This window comes from Dermacentor albipictus, chromosome 1 (genome assembly GCF_038994185.2).
Source record: "Dermacentor albipictus isolate Rhodes 1998 colony chromosome 1, USDA_Dalb.pri_finalv2, whole genome shotgun sequence".
NCBI classification, from domain to species: domain Eukaryota; kingdom Metazoa; phylum Arthropoda; class Arachnida; order Ixodida; family Ixodidae; genus Dermacentor; species Dermacentor albipictus.
In genome coordinates, this window is record NC_091821.1 from 442,688,339 (window position 1) to 442,708,212 (window position 19,874).

The window sequence follows — 19,874 nt, forward strand, 5'->3', positions numbered from 1 at the left end:
TACCATTTAATGTGCGACTACCTTTCTGTAGCACCTCGACGAACGCCGAAACGAACACCAGCAACGCCACCCAGCGGGTCCAGACATAGGCCTGTACCCCGCACACCGCCAAGGAGGCCAAGCTGGAGTGAGCGTGCAATATCGTTATTTTCCAGCCGATATAGTCCCGATGTTTGAAGTCACTGAATGTTGCCTTGTTGTACAGACAGCACTGGTTTGAACATTACCATTTAATGTGCGACTACCTTTCTGTAGCACCTCGACGAACGCCGAAACGAACACCAGCAACGCCACCCAGCGGGTCCAGACATAGGCCTGTACCCCGCACACCGCCAAGGAGGCCAAGCTGGAGTGAGCGTGCAATATCGTTATTTTCCAGCCGATATAGTCCCGATGTTTGAAGTCACTGAATGTTGCCTTGTTGTATAGACAGCACTGGTTTGAGCATTACCATTTAATGTGCGACTACCTTTTTGTAGCACATCGACCAACGCCGAAACGAACACCAGCAACGCCACCCAGCGGGTCCAGACATAGGCCTGTACCCCGCACACCACCAAGGAGGCCAAGCTGGAGTGAGCGTGCAATATCGTTATTTTCCAGCCGATATAGTCCCGATGTCTGTCCAACAGAATGCCACGCGAAACGGATAAGTTGTATCACAGACCTATATTCGGCTTTTTTAAAAGAGCTCACTGTGCGGCTGGTTGGTAGCTCGTTCTAAAAAAAAAGAGAACCCATAGAAGAGGAAAAGTGTGTATAATTGTTTTTGCCCTATAGCATGCGCTCTTTATAATTTTAGAAAACTGCTGCGCTCGCTACGCGGATAACAGTGTGCGGCATAGTTTAAAGCCGATTGCTTCCATCCGAATGTAAAAAATTGGAGGATGCTTAAGCTTCGCCTTCAAGAGCGGAACGCGACAGCGTTCCCGTCGACCCGCCAAGGGGTGTAAGACAGTGGGCTACGGCGCAGCGACTACGCGCCCCGCATCGGACGCGGTGAGCGTCGAGCAGCGCCGCGTTCGGCGCGGCAACGAAATGTGCGCCTGAGCAAGCGACGTACGCCTGAGCCTTAGAAACAGCTCGTTTCTAAGGCAACACCGCATTCACTAGAGACGCTTTTGTACCGCTTTGAAGCATCGAACAGCCCAATTTGTCTCACTAACGGAGACTATAAGATAATGATGAAAATCTTAGCAAAGAGGTTGCAGACTGTCATTGCGAAGCTTGTGGGGCCGCATCAAACGTGTGGCATTAAAGGCCGAACTATCTTCTCAAATATACACGTAGCACGCAGTATCCTCGAATGTTGCGATGCCATGGGTGCACGAGTGGCAATGCTCCAAATTGATCTCGAGAAAGCGTTTGACCGGGTGCCTCATGACATTCTTTTGTGCATTCTAGATTATGTGAATTTGGGTAGAATAATTACAGAGGGGGTTGCCATGGCTTACCGGGACTGCTCGACGCGGCTCATTGTCAACAAGGTGTTGGGAGCGCGAATCCAAGTTAGGCGGTCGGTGCGCCAGGGCTGCCATCTCTCGCCGCTGTTGTTTTGCTTGTATATAGAATCGTTTTGTTTGAGTGTCATGAAGAATGACTGTGTCCGCGGGTTTAAACTGCACGAGGTTGAAGTCCGCCTGTTGGCTTATGCAGGCGATATTGCTGTGTTCTGCACTGATTTGGACAGTATAACACAGGCTGTCAAATGTGTTAAAAGTTTTTGTGCTGTGAGCGGCAGTGCGGTAAACTGGGTAAGTGCCTGGGATTCTGGCACGGGGATGGGCGGGCGACTCCAGACACTTTTGCCAACATGAGTTTCGTTACGACTCCGGTGAAATACATGGGTGTTCCCCTTCACTGCTACAAAGACAGTGAGTCGTACTGGAGGAGTGAAGTGGATAACCTGCGGTACACAGTAAACAAATGGAATGGCTGGAACTGGTCTATGTTTTCCAGAGCCACAATTTGCAACACATTTTTAGTGAGCAAACTTTGGTACATCCTCCAAGTCTTGCATTGCTGAAGGGTAAACATCCAAAAAATTCACCGGGTGTTCGCAGTGTTTGTGTGGGCATCGTCTTGGGAGAGATCAAGTCGCACCAATTTGTTTCTTCGAGTTAGAAATGGAGGACTTGGATTGTCACATTTGTTTTTGAGACAGGTAGTAAATCGTTTTTTTTTCTTCAGGAACGCAAAAAACTCGTTTTTATACACTGTCTGCCAACTTCACCTGGGCAAACACTTGCCCGAAATGGTTGTCTCAGCGGGCAGTTTGCCAGGGGGTGTTTATGGTTTTCTACGTGAAGTTGTGGCTTCATGCAGGTTTTTGTCAGCGCGTTTTTCACTTCAATATTTGAGTGACGTTAACCGGAAAAAACTGTACAGGGACCTGGGTGATGTTGTTCTTCCCGTGCCTTTATATCGGTCTCTCTACAGAGCTAGCCATGGGCACAATGTTCTGAAGCGCGTTAAGGCGATGGTAGTACCGTCAGGCGCTAAGACGTTCTTTTTTGAATTGCACTCCGGAACGCTGACTGTCAAACCGTGGCTGGCTGAAAGAGGTTTCTTTGTTCCTCGGGGCACTCATTGTACAATTCGCAGGCAGGAGGAGACAATTGAACATGTTTTTCTGCATTGTTGGGATGCCGTTTTCCTCTGGGATGTGCTCCAACGCACAATCAAAAAGGATTTCCCCCTAGATGCGTATGGGATTCGCTACCCCCTAGATGCGTATGGGATTCGCTACTTGCCAATAGAAAGTGATGATGGTACCTCATTCGATGTGATCATGCTTATGGCCTTGCATAGCATTTGGAAATGTAGAATTGCGGTAAGGCATGCCGATCTCGATGCAAGAGCGGCTCGCCAGTATTTCAAAGAAAGCATACGGAACTTTGTAGAGGAACAAAAGTTGCTGGAGTGCATCCCAGAGTGGTTGCCACGAGTGGAATTATTATTGGCGATAAGGAAATTTTAGCACAAACGCAGCCGCACAAGTTCTGCGGTCGTTTTCAACATATTGTGAGTGTGCCTTTTGATTATTTGTGAAAGTGTAATTTTTATCCGGGCCAACGACCAGCAATAAAGGAAAAAAAAACTCGTGGCTGAGTGGTAGCTTCTCCGTCTCACACTCCGGAGAGCCTGGTTCAATTCCCACCCAGCCCATCTTGCAAGTTGTTTTTTATTCTTGAAGTGCCTACTGGGATTTATCGCTCACGGCCAACGCCGACGACGCCGACACCGGCGCCGATGACACCGGCTTTTCTGCGACACGAGCTCCTTAACGCTGTCGCGTTAAAATGGGTCAATGCAGCCGCCTGAATTAATCAGGTTTACATCTCATTCTCAGTAGCGCTTTTTCCTGTCCTGTACAGCAATTCAGCGCTTTAAACTAGGAATTTATATGTGAGGTGCGTATTTGCTTGCAGAATAATTTTCTAGTATTTACGCTGTTTTACGGAGACATCAGCTTTTCTTTCGTCGAGAAGCCCGTCATATCTTTTTTTTTCATTTGCCCCATCCAAGTATAATTTCTGGCGCATTGTTTTGTGTTATCATTGTTAGTGCCAATGCAGAAAAAGTGAATGTGTGTGAAGTGTAGGAACCCGTTCCCGGGGTAGAAGTAGACAAGGAATGGAACACCTTACAACATCGTGAATGTATGTATGTGTATATTCAGGAGCAATGGTGGAAGCTACGCTTTATTTCTAAAACACGAGCAAACGCGCGGATGACGAAGATGCGAAGCGATGGTCATATTAAAATACAGATGAGGAAGGTGACATCGATACTACCCCACCGATTCTAGGACACTTCGTTGCTTCAGCGCCTACTGAGGTGCGCACCGATGCCAGTGGCCACGGAATCGGTGCCCTCCTGGCACAAGTTCAACACGGCCGGGAACGTGTCGTGGCGTACGCTTGCCGTCTTTTGTCACCTGCGGAGCGGAACTACTCGGATTGCGAGCGCGAATTTTTGACCGTTGTGTGTGTGGGCAATGTTTAAACTCTGCCCCTATTTATACGGCAGGCCCTTTTCTTTTGTAACGCACCACCACGCCCTCTGTTGGCTTTTGTCCTTAAAATATCCCACAGGGAGGCTTGGACGATGAGCTTTGCGGCTCCAAAATTATTCCTATCTTGCGGTACATAGGTCTGGTCGCCTACGCAAGGACGCCGACTGCTTCTTCCATTACCTTGTACACACTCCCTCCAACGCCAACATGGACGCTTCCGCAAGTGTTCTTTACGTTTCCCAGCTCTAGGACATCGCCAACCAGCAGCGCCATGGCGCTCCTTTGAGGACCCTCCTTGTCCGAATGCAATCTGCTCCTACTGCTCCATCGTTGCGGTGGTTCGTCTTCGAAGACGGGATATTATACCGACACAGTTTTCATCCTGACGGTCCTCCCCTTCTCCTTGTCGTTCCTGAACACCTCCGCTCAACCATCTTTCAGGAGCATCATGACGCCCCAAGTGCCGCACACCTTGGGCTTGCTCGCAAGCTCCATACGGCGCTATGTAGCTGCTTGCAAGCCCTGTCAACATCGCAAAAAGTCAGCAACGCTTCCTACCGGGTACACACAGCTGATCAACATTCCACCTCAGCCATTCCTTCTCGTGTGTTTGGATCTCTTTGGCCCTTTCCTTGAGTCCAGCTCCCGGAACAGGTGGATTGCCGACGCGCTATTGATTACGCGACTCGCTATGACATCACTCGACCACTTCCCACAAGCTGCGCAACCGACGTTGCCGATTTCCTACTCCAGGACATCATTTTAGTACATGGCACTCTGCGATAGCTCCTTACTGACCACGCCCGCCACTTGCTCTCTCAAGTCATCTTTGATATCCTACGCTCATGTTCTACCAAGCACAAACTGGCTACCTCCGATCGCCCCTAGACAAGCGGCCTTAGTGAGCAACATTATCAGACCATTACTGACCTGCTGTCGGAATACGTTTCATCCGACCGCAAGGACTGGGATGTGCCGCTCCCTTACGTCACGTTTGCCCATAATTCATCACGCCACATTACTGCTGGGTATTCCCGCTTTTACTTTCTCTTGGTCATGACCCTGTATTACTATTAGACAATTCACTCCCCTTGATACAAGATTCGATGACCGAGTATGCCCGTGACGCCATCGCCCACACTGACGATGCGCGCCAGCTTGCCCGTACTCGTCTGTTGGCATCGCAGGAATCTCAGCGGCACGCTTACAATCGCCTCCATCATGACAAACATTTTTCAGCAGGCTCTCTCGTGCTACTTTGGTCCCCTTGGCGAGTGGGGCTCTCCGAGAAACTACTTCCATGCTACAAAGGTCCTTACCGTGTTTTACGTCAAGTGACTAATGTCACTTACGAGATAATCCCGATGGCCTCCATCGTGCCACCCGACGTCCACATTGCCCGACGTCGTACATGTCTGTCGGCTTAGGCCTTACTATGCCCTTACCGACGGCCGCGTCTAAAGCACCGGGATGGTGCTTCTTCTGGAGGAGGTCGTGTTACGGTGGAAAAGAGAACAAGGTTGTCAACGGTGAAGACGACGAAGTGGCAACAGCGTCTCCGAATTCTCGTCTCCTGTTTATATACGCATCGTGTAAATACATCGTGTAAATAGTTTTATACCCGTGACAATATAAATGGTCCCACTAATTGCCTCCCTGAACGCAAGCGGTCAGCGTGACCGCAAATTAAGCAAGTGTTGCATGTCGCCGGAAGGGCTCTAGGTTGGAATAATGCACGATCCGTGTCCCGCTGCAGTGGTGGTCACTTTTGTCCTTTAGGTCTGCGCTCTCAAAGATTGTGAAAAGAGGCATTGCGTCGTCATGTATGAAATTGGCTCATAAGTGCTCGTGTGTGCACAAGATGCAAGAAAGTTTTGATAATCAGATCAGCCGACTACATTACGCGAGGGGCTCCATGACGTAAGTAGGTAGCTTGTACGAAGAAGGTATTCGCTTCTGATGAATGCCCTAAGCGGACGGACGCAGTTTACTCGCAACGCGTAAAGTGATCCACAGCAGTGACAGTCCATCGCTTTCCGTCTGCAGTGACCGCGACAGGACCGTAAAGGTCAATGCAGATGGCAACGAAGGGTTCAGGTGGACAAGGTAGTGGTTGTAGCGTCCCTGGGCGTGCAATGGTAGGTCGCTTGCGACATATCGAGCTGTGCTGGTTAAAAGACCAGGCCAGAAGAATTGGCTGCGTATTCGCTCACGAGATTCGTGGTAACCCAAGTGCCCAAGCATGGCACCGGTCGTCGTGAGAAGCCTGGAGAAGTTGAGCACACAGAGAGTGCGGAATGAAGGGAACCAGTCGATGGAACTCCGGGTGCAATATGTTGCGGTATAGAATGCTTACCTTTAATTTGAAGAGTTTGAGCTGTCTTCGAAGCCTTGGATTCGGAGGGCATGAAACGTCAGTGAGGCGATCCATGATGGCGTGGCAAATAGGATAAGTGCGCTGTTGTCAGTGTCAGTCAGTCAGGGTTTTCTTTTCACCGAACGAAAACATCTGTGAAAAGGGGGAGAAGGCGAAAAATCTGCGGATACTGCAGCTTAACTAAGCACACTCCACCCTGTAGGAGCAAAAACACAGACCGGAAAAAAAAAGAAAGGCGGCTGGATAGCAGCTGGGTAAGTGAAGCAATAGGTAAAACTGACGACGCGACGGGCCCGCGGCCAAGTTCCCAAGGGGAGGTAATGAGATCGAAAGAGGGCGGCAGAGGACACCGGTAATCTGCGACGGCGGATTGGTGCTTCCTTCCGCACTTATAATTGACATCGAAGTCATATGCTTTTTATCTGAGAATGCAGCGGCGCAGGTATCCTGGCAAACTTTTTATCCGTTACCACCAGCATAAGTCATCACCATCGGCAATAACTGTGGCATGCTGACAGCGGAGGTATGGACGAAATCTCTGCACCAACCATACAACAGCCAGGCACTGATCTTCGTTGAATGTGTTCTTCTTCGGCACGGAAGTTCAAACTTGGCTTTCATATGCGACGACTTTCCCGCGAAAAGTGCGGTCGCACTGCAAAAGCACGACGCCAATTCTTTGAGCCTTAGCGTCCGCTTGCAGTAGAGTGGCTACATCACCATCAATATGAAAACAAAAATGGGTGGGGACTTCAAATGGGCTTGAGTTCATGAAAAGTGGATTCGTACCAATCGCACCGCTGGAAAAAACTGGCGCTGGCTGTTCTAGGTGGGGCAATAGTCAAAAGTCACGGTTTAAGCGCGGGAAGTAAGAGACAAGACCGAGGAACCTACGCAGTTCTTTTGCATGAAATTGGCCTGGAAACTTGAGCACTGCGGAATTCTTGTCATTGTCAGGCTGAATGCCGCATTCGTTAACACAATGGACCAGAACTTCACTCGATGTGCTAGCGAAGCGGCATTTAGAGTTTTGCTGAAGACCAGCATTTGCGCTGACACAGAGATGATGTCGTGTACACTTGTAGGATGAATAAAGGGAAAATCAGACATCCACCCGTTCGTAGCAATTGCTACAAAGGAAACCCATACGGGTTCCTCGACGGAAAAGCCTCATAGTTGAAGAAAAATTCGTCCTGGTCCGGGACTCTAACCTGGGACCACCGCCTTTCCGGGGCAGCCGCTCTACCATCTGAGCTAACCAGGCGGCTAGCCGATGGCAGGGCGAAGTTGAATTTGTCGACAACACGAAGCAAAGGCAAGTGTTTGACGTAGTAGTTCTGCGGAAACCCGCAAGGTGGAGAGAAGTAATGAACTATCTACGAACAGGTGGTTGTCTGATTTTCTCTTTATTCATTATTTCTCTCCACCTTGCGGATTTCCGCAGAACTACTACGTCAAACACTTGTGGGATATTGTGCTGCAAAGGCGTTAAAGGCAATGCACCCGATGCCCTTGAGAAGTTGGCGGGCATGGTCAGTTTCTAGCATCGCGCTGTGAATGCGACAGCAAAGCGCGATAACATCAATGTATGACGTGTAGTAATGCTGGACGCGCTCGGAGAGCTTCATCTTCGCAACTGAAGAATGGACTGTGGGTGTGAAAAAAATCCATCGAAAATGCTCTTTGAATAAAGACCAATCACGGAAGTCCCACTCGTGATTCTTGCATTGTACCTTGATGGCCTCAGTGGCGTAGCAGGCAACGTTACGTAATTTTGACGCATCGTCCTAGTGGTTGAAGGAGCTTACTCGATCGCAGTTTTGCAGCCAATCTTCAACGTCACCACCAGGCAGGCCAGCGAACACCTCGAGATAGCGCTTCCGGCTGCTTACAGTGAAGAAGGATGGGGCGACTCGCACTTCAACAGGGCCGGTAGACGGTACTGGCTTATCTTGTGAAATGACGGCAGATACTTGGCGCAAGCGCCGTGGCGAACGCCGCCCCAGGAGAAAATGTGTAAATACAGGGGACTCTACAATTTCACTCGCAACGATTGAACCGATGCTTTAGTTTAAAGGTTTAAAAGTTTAAAGTTTAGTTAGCGCACCGACGTTGAAGTCGTGAAGAGAAGGCGGTGGTTATGTACATGTGAGAAACATATATCTGACCATAGATATAATATTGCTGTCCCTTCCTGCCGAACGAACAGGTACCATGATTTTGTTCACCCGCACAAGTGTCGGCTAGAAACCCCTTCCTGCTTCCATCATAGGCATTAAAACGACATCCTCATTGAAAACAGCAGTCTACCGCGCTATTCCTTAAATTTCTGTCTTTATATAAGTGTCTGCATATTACATTGCTCTATCACTCCTTTATATAGTACTATCTGGCCTTGAAATTATGAAGAATAAATATACATATAAGTAAATGAAGAAGTGAAGACACACACACACACACACACACACATATATATATATATATATATATATATATATATATATATGTATGTATGTATGTATAAATATGTCTATTTTATTTACTTATATTTTATAAATGAGGGCGGTTGGCTCATGACCACCGTTAGTTGCAATTGGCTCCTCACAGAGGCAGCAAGTGTGTCGAGCGCACTCCTGAACAACACGTTGCAATATGGTGAACGCGGCTTAAATCGTTGATCCGGGACCACAAAGAGGAGCAATGCAATGCTACCGCATTTCTCTCGCATTTAGCGCTGGATTGCCATACAATATGTTTACATGTCGAATAAGTTTTAGCACGAACACATTTTCACTTGATTAATTTAGAGTCTGAATCTGTACTTAATGAGACCACATTCCCAAAATTTTGTCTTCCAATATATTCCATATGAGAGCGCTGACGCGAAAGAATACGCGCAAATAAACAGGATTGGCGCAAACTCACGACCGTGCTCACCGTTGTGCTCAGCTACACACAACTTAGCTGAAAGTTACAATGCGCATGCGCGCTCGAGGGATGTAACAAACACAAACACTAGAAGGAACAATGCGATCGATAGCCACCCATGCATAATCACTTCACATACGTCCCTTAAACGCCGCAGATGTGACTTCTCTGTGTATATTTTTTGTAGAGCCGTCATACGAAACACTGTCCATGCTTGTTTATTCTTTATTTAGACAAATCACTGTAGTTGCATTCATCAGCTCACGATAACAGCAAACTGTCCACCGTGTCGCGTAGGCAGGGAATGTTGGCACCATATCGGCGTTAGAGAACAATTTTGGTAAGGAATAAAACACCTTGCAAACGTTTCCGAACACTTAAGCGTGATCAGTGCTGTCGTTTTACAGGGAAGTTGTATGAGTTACAGGGTCTAAGACGTCAAAGGTATTTATTCCTTCGCCAAGGACCTTTCGCATTGTGCTCTCCTAACCCAATGTTTTCTACTTAGCTTAAGTTGGAGCACTGATTTCGGTGTAGATGCTTATTGGTATACCTTGCGTTAAAGCCTTTAAAGCAGTCCTTCATGCTCGTCTAGAAAGATGTCTCTTATAAAAGCAAATAAGATAACTTGTATGAATGCGTCGTCAAGCTAGCCACCGTAGTGAATTAGGTGAGGGTCCACACAAATGATTGTAGGAGTGGTGAATAATTCGAAGCACACCAGACGAGGAACAACGATATCCCTGTAGTCTAAGGCACTTATTATTCCATTTATTTATTTGATGTAAGTGAATGCTGCCTCGTTCTATAGTCAGCACTTGTTTGAACATTTCCACATAAAGTGTGACCACCGTTCCGCAGCACCTCGCTCAAGGCCGAAACGAACGCCACCAACGCCACCCAGACCGAGGCCAGTACCCCGCACGCCGCCAAGGACGCCACGCTGGAGTGAGTGCGCAATATCGTTATTTTCCAGCCAATAGAGTCCCGATGTCAGGCTAACAGGATGTCCCTCGCATAGAATCAATTATATGTTAGACAAACATGCTACTTTAGGAGGGTTCACAGCGGCACTGGTTTGCACATAATTATGAATTAACAAAGCGCAGCGTATAGAAGAGCACAAGTTTGTGTCACTTGCTTGTCGCGTTCATTGCGCTGTTTATGTTTTCCGATACATGCTGCGCTTCTCACGCATGAAACCAGCGCTGTCTGACCTCCTCAAGCGAAATTCATTCAGGACCTGCGGAGCCGTGCGTGGCTTAGCTTTGTCGACTTCATCCGCTCAAATGTGAAAATTGGCCAGTGCAGCGGTCTAAAATTAATACGTTTATTCAAAAGTCTCAATTGCTATTTCCGGCTTGGTCGACCATTTCAATTGATGATACAAGAAATTCATGTGACATTTAACATTTCCGTTGTTTTACCGTGACGTGGGCTTTTCTAGCGCCAAGTAGCCTGCCACTTCCTGAAGCGAAGCTTTCTTTGTCACTTCATTCAAGTTTGCCACTGCTGCTGCTATTGTTGTTGCCTTGCACGCTGCTTCGGGGTGTTGTTCAGAGCGTGTGTATACATGGCACGAGCGTGGCAGAGATGGAAAGCTACGCGAGATGCACGTTCGGACGTGATGGACGATGGTCGTTATAGTGGCCTCTGGAGCTCTGTCGGCGTCATCAGAATGCCCTCCCGTCGGCTGTAATAAAACGTGACCAACCGCAAATGGTTTGCAGAAACTGCGGCTCTTAGCTTTGTACTAACGTGCAACTGTCATAGGGGAGGTATATATAACGGTATACAGGCGTAGGGAGAGGATGCAGGGGATGGGTAGGACAAATACAGTCACGAAACGACTGAATAGCAGCTGTGCCACGCTTCGCTGACAGCACGCATACATAGGTGGAGCACGAGAGAGCGAAAAGGTGATGCAATGTGAGAGGGCAAGGAAATGCAACTCCTCCACACGACAGCAGTTGTGGACAAACTTTACAAATTTAAGTTCAAGGGCGGTACGTTACGTTTCAGCTATTTCTGAAAAAGATAAACACCGTGCAAATTTGTCAAGTGGACAATTGACGCAAAGCGTGCAGGCGCAAAGCCGCATTAAAAGTGGCGTAGCGACTAGGGGTCACTGCTGAGGCGGTCAAACGTTAAACCAGCACTTCCGAGCCCGCCATGGCAGCATTGCAGCCATTGCGGTGCTCGAAGTTGTGGGTTCAGTGTCGACCATGGCAGCCGCATCTCGACTGCGCCGATATAAAAAGCGTTCGTGTACTTAGATTTAGGTGCATATTACAGAATCCCAAGGCGATCAAAATAAATTCCACGTCAGCCACTGAGGCGTGCGTCATTATCTGATTGTGGTTTCGGCCACGTGCATCTAAACTGTTCAACTTTATTCGAATAATAACACTTCTGCAATTATGTGATATGACATGTGAAGCAATGACAACGCTAAACTTTTTGTGGGTTATATGCAAAGACCCACAGCAACAACTTGAGCTACCCACCTTGCTGTGTGCTCTGTGCAGTACGCAGACAAACAGCAGTGGCGCACGCAAGGTGATGATTAAATTGAAGTCAGCGCCCTCGTATTGCAATAGTGCTGAATAAATGAATCATTTGCCGTCAATATCGCTGCTAATTCCTGTCAATCGAAGCAAACAGCAAAGAAAACTTGGCATACATTGACCCGGCACTGCATGGGACCGCCATAACTTTTTTTGTCAATTGTACCGTCTAAGTACACTTCCTGGCCTTTTGTTATAGCGCTATCATTGAGAGGGTCAAAAGCACCGAAAAGTGGTTGTGAATTGTTGGAAAGCGGTCACGTGGTTGAGATAGACAGAAAATGGGAGAGTTTAGAAGAGAGTTGAATGTGTAACAGTACACACACACAAACGCATGTATGTATGTATATATATATATTCAACGAGAAGAAAGGGGTTAACCGAAGGGCGCGATTTTTATTAGTCATGTAATAAGAAGCCAACAAACACTGACACCAAGGACAACATAGGGGAGATTACTTGTGCTTAATGGTAGAGCATCGCACGCGAAATAAGAAGGTTGTGGGTTCGGTTCCCACCTACGGCACGTTGTTTTTTCATCCACTTTAATTTCGAATACTTAATAATTTTTTTATTTCATTTATTAGGCACAAGTTATTTCCCCTATCTTGTCCTTGGTGTCAGTGTTTGTTGGCTTCTTATGATATAACTAATAAAAATCGGGCCCCTCAGTTAACCCCCTTTCTTCTCGTTGATTACATGACGACGGTCTCGAATCCGGCAACATTGATGCCTCCAGGTAGCATATGTGGGTTTATTGACCTGATGCCTTCACCCAAAAAAGATCACGCTCTCGTGATGCCTGTGGCAAAAAGGACGTTCCACGTCCGCCGCCAAGGTCTGTGAGTGGTGGCGCTGGCTAACACTCCCAGGGTTTTACTAGGACCGACAAATACCACCCAAGAAATTGGATGGGAAAACGACGCCGCGGTAGCTCAAATGGTAGAGCACCGCACGCGAAATGCGAAGGTTGTGGGTTCGGTTCGCAGCTGCGGCACGTTGTTTATTGATCCACTGTAATTTCCCTTAATTTATGATTTTTTATTTCATTTATTGAGCATATATATCTATATATATATATATATATATATATATATATATATATATATATATATATATATATATATATATATATATATATATATATATATATATATATATATATGTGCAGTGAAAGCTCGTTAATTCGAACTTCAATAAGTCGAATTTACGGATAATTTGAACAGTACGATTTGGTCCGGCCAAGCTCCACAGAAGTCTATGTATAACAAAGTCCGTTAATTCGAACGCGAGAAGGTTCCCTCACGGATAATTCGAACTACGCTCGCCTGGCACACGGCCAGAGAAACGCGCCTACTGCCTACACACAAGGCTGTATTGCCTCCGAAACGGAAAGAACGGCGAGAGAAGGCAAAATCGAAAAAAAATCTAACCCACGCGGGGTCATCCAGAAGGCAGCGGCGGCTGCCGCCTCTCCGTTCTACGTAAACCCCTAGACTTCTTGCCCGTTGCGAATCTCGGAGGCTTTGCAAATCTTGTACAGCTGCTAATGCTGTGCGGAGATGGCACGGCAAGCGCCAACACATAGCGAATTAAGTACGTCGCAGCTGCGCTTGCAATCAAGAACCAACGAATCAGGGCCTTCGCCACCTTCACATGTTCAGCGTCTTTGTCTCGGCAGTCTTCATCGGTTGTGCACCTCTATTTTCAGCTTAGGAGGTATCGGCCGTCGCGATTCATTGTGATGGTGTTAAGCCTCGGCTAACGTTCGTTTCGGTGGACATCGGTGGTGTGGCACAGTCGGACTCAGAGCTTCGACTTGAAGATGGCGTGTGCCGCGGGCACACGCCATCACTTTCTGACACGCCAAATTTCTGACATGCCCTACTGCTTCCAAATCGCAGTGTACTGTTGCTCTCCTTCACTTTCGTTAGTTCGAACTGAAGCGGCTTCCCCTTGCGGTTCGAATTAACGGGCTTTTACTGTGTATATATATATATATATATATATATATATATATATATATATATATATATATATATATATATATATTTGAACTAGCGCTCGTCGGCTCTTGGCCACCATCACTTTAATTTCGCTCCTCGAAGAGGCAGGAAGTAGACGGTGATCTCGATAACAACACATTGCGATCGGGTGCACGCAGTTTAAAACAATTATCCGGAACTTCAAAGAGGTGCGACCATACCTATCTCATTTATCTCGCATTTGCCGCTATATCGCCATTGAACACTCTATTTATATATGTGTTATAAGCTAAAACAAAAAAATATATGTGATTACTGTGGTTACAAGCTATACTGAAAGAGACCCGATTAACAAAATTCAGTCTTCCATCATATTCAATGTGTGCGCACTAAGGTAAAAGAATACGAGAAAGTACGCAGGATGGGCGCTAACACCCGACGGTGCTCACCATCATGCTCAGCTACACACAACTCAGCTGAACTTTACGATGCGCACGCGCACGCGATGGGCCGTAAGACACACAAATACTGGAAAGAACAATGCGATTGATAGCCACCAATAATCACTTACCATACGTTCCCCTATAAACGCAGTTGACGTGACAACGAAATTCTATGCCGATTGTGGAGTGGTCACAAGAAACCCTGAGCATGCTTTTTTATTCGTTATTTATCAACATCATCGTTGTTAACCTTGTCGTTTCACGATGAGAGGATATTTTCCACTGTGTGGCCTTGTCAAGAAATGTGTTTGACACCAGGTAGCCATTTGAGGGCTGTTTTACTGCCGAAACAACGCATCCTACAAGTGTTTCCGAGCACGTACACTTGATGAGAGGCCTACATTTACGTGCAAGCTGCATAGGGTACTGTTCTGACGACGTCAAAGATATGTAATCCTTTTTCAAGGACATCTTGCAATAAGCTCCGCTTAGACGACATTTTCTGGCAAGCGGAAAGTTGAGGATCTATTTTGGGGTAGATGCTGATTAATGTAATCGCAAGCCCTTCGTGTTCATCCCAAAGGCTGTGTCTTATGCACGAAAATTAGGATAACTTAAACAGATGTGTCTTCTAGTTTAACACTTAAGTTATTTAGGTAACGGGTCGCAGAATTGACTGATGGAGTAGAGAAGAATTCGAAGTGCACTACACAACTGATAAGGCTCACCTTATAGTAGCAAGCACTTCTTAGTTTGTGTATTTACTTGAAGGAAGTTACCTGGTTGCGTAGACAGCATGCGTTTGAACATTAACCTGCGTTTGACGATTACCACCTAAATTGACACCACCGTTCTGCAGCACCTCACCCAACGCCGAAGCGAACACGACCAACGCCACCCAGACCGAGGCCTGTACCCCGCAGGCCGCCAAGGACCCCAAGGCCGAGTGAGTGCGCAAAATTGTTTTTTTTTTCTGCGTACACAGTCCCGATTACAGGGTAACAGCATGTCACGCACGACAGATCAATTGTATTGCTGTCGAACATGATGCTTTAGGAGAACTCGCTGTTCAGCTAGTTGGGACCTAATTTTAATATAGGAAAGAACAGAGCACAGAAAAGGACAAGTTTGTATTGCGTATACCTGCCCTCTTCTAAGTGGTGTTTATGGTTTTGTGATCATGATTCATTTATCATGCAAGAAACCAGCGCTCCCTGGCCCCCTTGGGCGAAACTGATGCAGCAGTGTCTTTCAGAGTCCTGCGCGTCATACCTTAGCTGATTTCTTTAGTGTAAATGTCAAAATAGGCCAATATGTCAACTGTGCTATTTGCAGTGTGATACAGTATTTAAATTCACTACGCTAGAAATTTATGTACCACGTCTGCATTTGCTTGTAGATGGATTTTCTAGCATTTCCCTTGTTTTGCAATGACGTGGGCTTTCCTTTCACCTAGCAGCCTGCCACATTTCTTTTTCAAATGTCCTGTCATGATACGCTTTGTGGGGTTTTATTATTGCGCTACCATTAGGAGCATTAAAGCGGAAGAAAGTGTACGAGCCAGAAGTGGGGAAAGTTGGTCACGCGGTAGTAGTACACGTGAAATAGGAGAGCTTAGAAGATCATGTATATATACAGGTAGTCCGAACTATCATGCACGAAGATTTAATAATATGCCAATGCCACGTAGCTGGACAGAACCAAGGTAATGTTGTTTGCAGTCGCTCGGAAATATTCAGATTGTATATTGCACTGCGCCTAATTACATAATTAATCTTAAATAATTATTCACCTTCTTAGGTAATAATATTAGATGAAAAGAGTCAATGAGAAAAATAAAGAGCAACATGAAAAACTTCCGGTATAGCTTTCTCTTGCGTATTCCGTGATACATAAAAGTGTTTTTGTGAGCGTGAAAGAAGCCCACGGATACACGCAAAGTGCCTCGCGCGGCTATTCGCACTGCAATTTTGCCTGCATCCGCCACCGATAAACTAGGCCAATGAACTCTGCGGCACCATCAGCAAGCAATAGGTGAATTTCCCTGCTTTGGAGCATTAGGCCAGCGTTAAGAAATCTGGTAAAGACCTTGAGACGCAACTTCACATTCTACCCCTCTAAATTAGTTAAGTGCAAGGCCTTGTACCTTAGCCTATATGCAACTTTTGCCAATATTATCTAATCAGTTTAGTTAAGCTTTCTGAGAGGATTGAACGATGCTCTCCGCATTCTTTCTTATTGCTTTCATGACGCCTAAAGGCACGCTAGTAAATTACTTGTCAACGCTCCTCTGATTAAGCGAATCAATGACGATTCATTTTAGAAGATGCATATTGTCAGTGACAAGAAAGGAAGTGAGGCCACTCTGGGTGCTCTGGATGCGGGTAAACTATGTTGATATGCTGGCCATTAACAAATAATGACAACGCTTTTCGAGTAATTGTATTGTCAGTAATTACGGCAACAACATGGAGACCAGTATCTATCTGGCTCATGATCACTTTGCTGAGGACAATATGGAGCTACTCTTCAGCAGTCTTGGATACAAGAAGTATGTGGGCGACGCCATCGTAAGTTGAATGGGGTGGGGCGACAGCACCATAAACACGTGAGCCGTCTTAGCTGGCTCGGCAAAGTTTGCAGCATCAACTGTTAGACATGCACCCTTGCACTCAAAATGCTGTTAGAGATGTATTTCATCCCACACCAGCGTTACGTTTAACTCATGAGGCTATAGCAAGGTGTCTCTCCTTCTCATAAAATTCAGAAACCCTTCTTCATTCTGTTCTAAGCATGGCTGACATCTTGCATCGCACAAACCTGCTTGAATGCAGATAGACGAGAAAAGACAGGGCTATTGCTACTTCGCAGAAATTTATTTGCGTGAAGTGAAATAGTGTACAAAATGGTACGCAGTGTTCATGGTCAGATGAGTAACACAGAGCGTTAATCCTCTTGATCTGAAGACCACACTGCTCTTTTCAAAAAGACATGAGCGTCTGCCTTGTCCTAAAGTTCTAGATCTTCGTCCAAATTGTTATCAAGTAAGGCACACACAAGCTTCATTGTCGCACTTATGCAATTAGGTTTTCGGGGCACTCAATTTGTGTAGTAGCCATCCAAAAGCTGAGACAACAAGCGAAAGCCCAAAAAATCATTCGCAATTTCCGGTGGTTCGCCAGAAATCAGCTCGCTACACTTGAAAAACACGCAAGGACAAGTCTGACGATACAAGCACCGGCACGCGAAGCTCTCGAGCTTGGGTTGTTGGCTCGATGTGAACAAATATTAAACAGCTGTCAATGATTACTCCTCATCAAACGGTTTTCCTTCAAAAGTCCCAAGTCTTAGGTAATATCGCCTAACGTTTCCAGCTTGTTCTCTTTTTCCTACATTGCATAAAAAAGTGCTTACTGTTTAATAGCTCATTGGAGTTCTCCGTCTTCGTTGCGCTTTCTCTTAAGGCCAGGCTCCTCTCGTGTAAGTCGCGTATGCGCCAGATAGCTTGGACATACAGTGAGGAAAAGTACTAGGAATTGCGTCACGCGTAATCCATGTGAGGCACATGAGAGTTTCATTGGTTCGTCCATAGGCATCCGTGTATCTCGCCGTCGTACGAGGATGCCCAGGCTTAAAATGACGCTCGCTCACCTGAGCATCGCAACGACACGAATTCTGTTAGATTACGCTGGGCAATCACGCTTTTTTCTCGAAAAGCCGTAGGCTACCTTGGGGTTTTTCAGACGACCAGCATCAACGGCGTAAGGTCGTGCGTGTGACTGCCATTGGCCTCTTCGTTCTTGATAGTTTGGGAATAAAGACAAACGAAGCTTCTACCCCTTATCGTAGTTCCGTGTGCAGTGTGGCACATTATTTTGCGTGGGCTGCACGCGCGTATCCGAACCACCTCCGGACAGTTGTGTGAGAGAGAGACACAACTTTACTGGTCCATTATGAAATGGAACGCGTTAAGCGTCTGATGGGTTGGCTCCCTTTTCGCGGGCTCCATATGCTTCCAGGGCCGCCTGGCCCCTGTGGATCAGTCGGAGCTGGTCTTCCAGGGCGGGGCTTGACAGCATGATCTCCCATCGCTCGCAAAGGGTGGGGATAGCAGGGGGGGGGGTAGTTATGGGTATAGGTGGGGGGTGGTCTATGGAAAAATTGCATTCTCCTATGACGTGCCAAAGGATGCCTAATGCATTGCAGTGAGGACATGTGCTCTTGCATCTTTCTGGGTATATAGTGTTCTGGAGGCAGGGGTGGGGAAAGGATCCAGCCTGCATTTGCCTGTATATTGCTTGTTAGGCTCTGTTTAAGAAGGGAAGGGGTGCGGAAATGTCCTCTTGCCGTCCCTGTAATATTTTACTACATCTATGTAATTTGTGATGGGCTGCCATCCCCTTGACTCCTCCTGGTTGGCGCGGGAGTTTAGCGCTCGGGCCTGTTGATGGGCATATTCATTGCCCTCAACTGAAGAGTGAGCCGGGACCCAAACTAATTCGATTGCTTGTTTAGGAGGCGTAGCTTTACCAAAGATATTTAGTGCCGCAAGGGACACCCAGCCATATCTCTAGTTCTTGTATGCAGCTTGTGAGTCGGTGACGATCTTGGTGACGTTAAGTTGCAGGAGTCCGCACAGTTGTGAAACAATGGCCTATGAATCGCAATCTTGCCGCGGCGGCTGCTTAAACTAGAGGTGCTATAACGTAAAACCATTTCAAAATTTTCTATTCCAATTCTGCGATCACTGCTCCGCGATTGGTCAAAGACTTTTTTGGAGGGCCCCCACTTTACCTGTCTGTCACGCGATGTGACGAAAACAGCGTTACCTCCCCATCTGATATAACATGTACACACTCAGGATGCATGATTTGAGCGAACAAAAGAAAAATAGTTACTTCTGATTTGACGCCTTTTCGCCATTAGCCCTCGCCTGTTGGACAAAAGTTTTCGGGCTGCATCCACTTCACCTGCCTGTTACGGGACATCCCCAAACGGCAAGAACTCGCCGCGTCAAAGTGACGTGTGTGCCGTAAAGATGCATTAATATGGCAAACAAAACTGAATTTTTCTTCTGAATAGCCGCAGGCTGCCCCGTTCCGAAAATAATAGAAGATGGCTGCCGCCAATCTCTCAGGCACTGGCTACATGTACCTGCGGAGAGCATGGGTTTATTTGTGTCTACTAAAACTGTTTGCTTGGCCGTGTAACGTTTTTGAGTACTTTCGGCACACTTACGACCTTGCTCAGGCAACGTTTTTTGCTGAGTATCCTTTTTAGCGGCACTCTTAACCTTCCGTTGCCTGCCGCAGCGATTTTCAACTAGCCACCGCAAGCTAAGTAAAAGGAAACGGACGAATCGCATACGCTGGAACCACCCTCTTCATATGGTTACCGATTGTCAGTGCACTGGCTCGGTATGTGCGTGTGTGAAATTATTTTTGGAAAGGAAACGGAAGAGATGAGTGCAGCGCCGTAACTGTCTCTCACAGGAGGACACCTCAACAGCACTGCACGGGGAAGGGGGAATGGGAAGAAAAAGATGAAGGAGAGAAA

At 46.8% G+C, this 19,874-nt stretch overlaps 1 protein-coding gene and 1 long non-coding RNA gene across 16 annotated transcripts in view; one reads left to right on the forward strand and one right to left on the reverse strand.

Annotated features, from left to right (window-relative positions):
• LOC135903087 (uncharacterized) overlaps positions 1 to 6,524 on the reverse strand; it is an 80,334-nt gene extending 73,810 nt beyond the window's left edge. The window contains exon 1 of the long non-coding RNA XR_010564712.1: positions 6,375 to 6,524. This is a non-coding gene — a long non-coding RNA (uncharacterized lncRNA). The remainder of the gene's footprint in view (positions 1 to 6,374) is intronic.
• LOC135903086 (uncharacterized) overlaps positions 1 to 19,874 on the forward strand; it is a 164,141-nt gene that overhangs the window by 71,425 nt on the left and 72,842 nt on the right. For 13 of the 15 annotated variants that reach the window (XM_065433455.1, XM_065433460.1, XM_065433462.1 and 10 more), the window contains 5 exons: positions 32 to 127; positions 256 to 351; positions 480 to 575; positions 10,185 to 10,271; positions 15,178 to 15,264. In XM_065433455.1, coding sequence (XP_065289527.1) covers positions 32 to 127; positions 256 to 351; positions 480 to 575; positions 10,185 to 10,271; positions 15,178 to 15,264 — 462 coding nt within the window. The remainder of the gene's footprint in view (positions 1 to 31; positions 128 to 255; positions 352 to 479; positions 576 to 10,184; positions 10,272 to 15,177; positions 15,265 to 19,874) is intronic. The other 2 variants (XM_065433463.1, XM_065433469.1) reach the window with 2 other exon arrangements.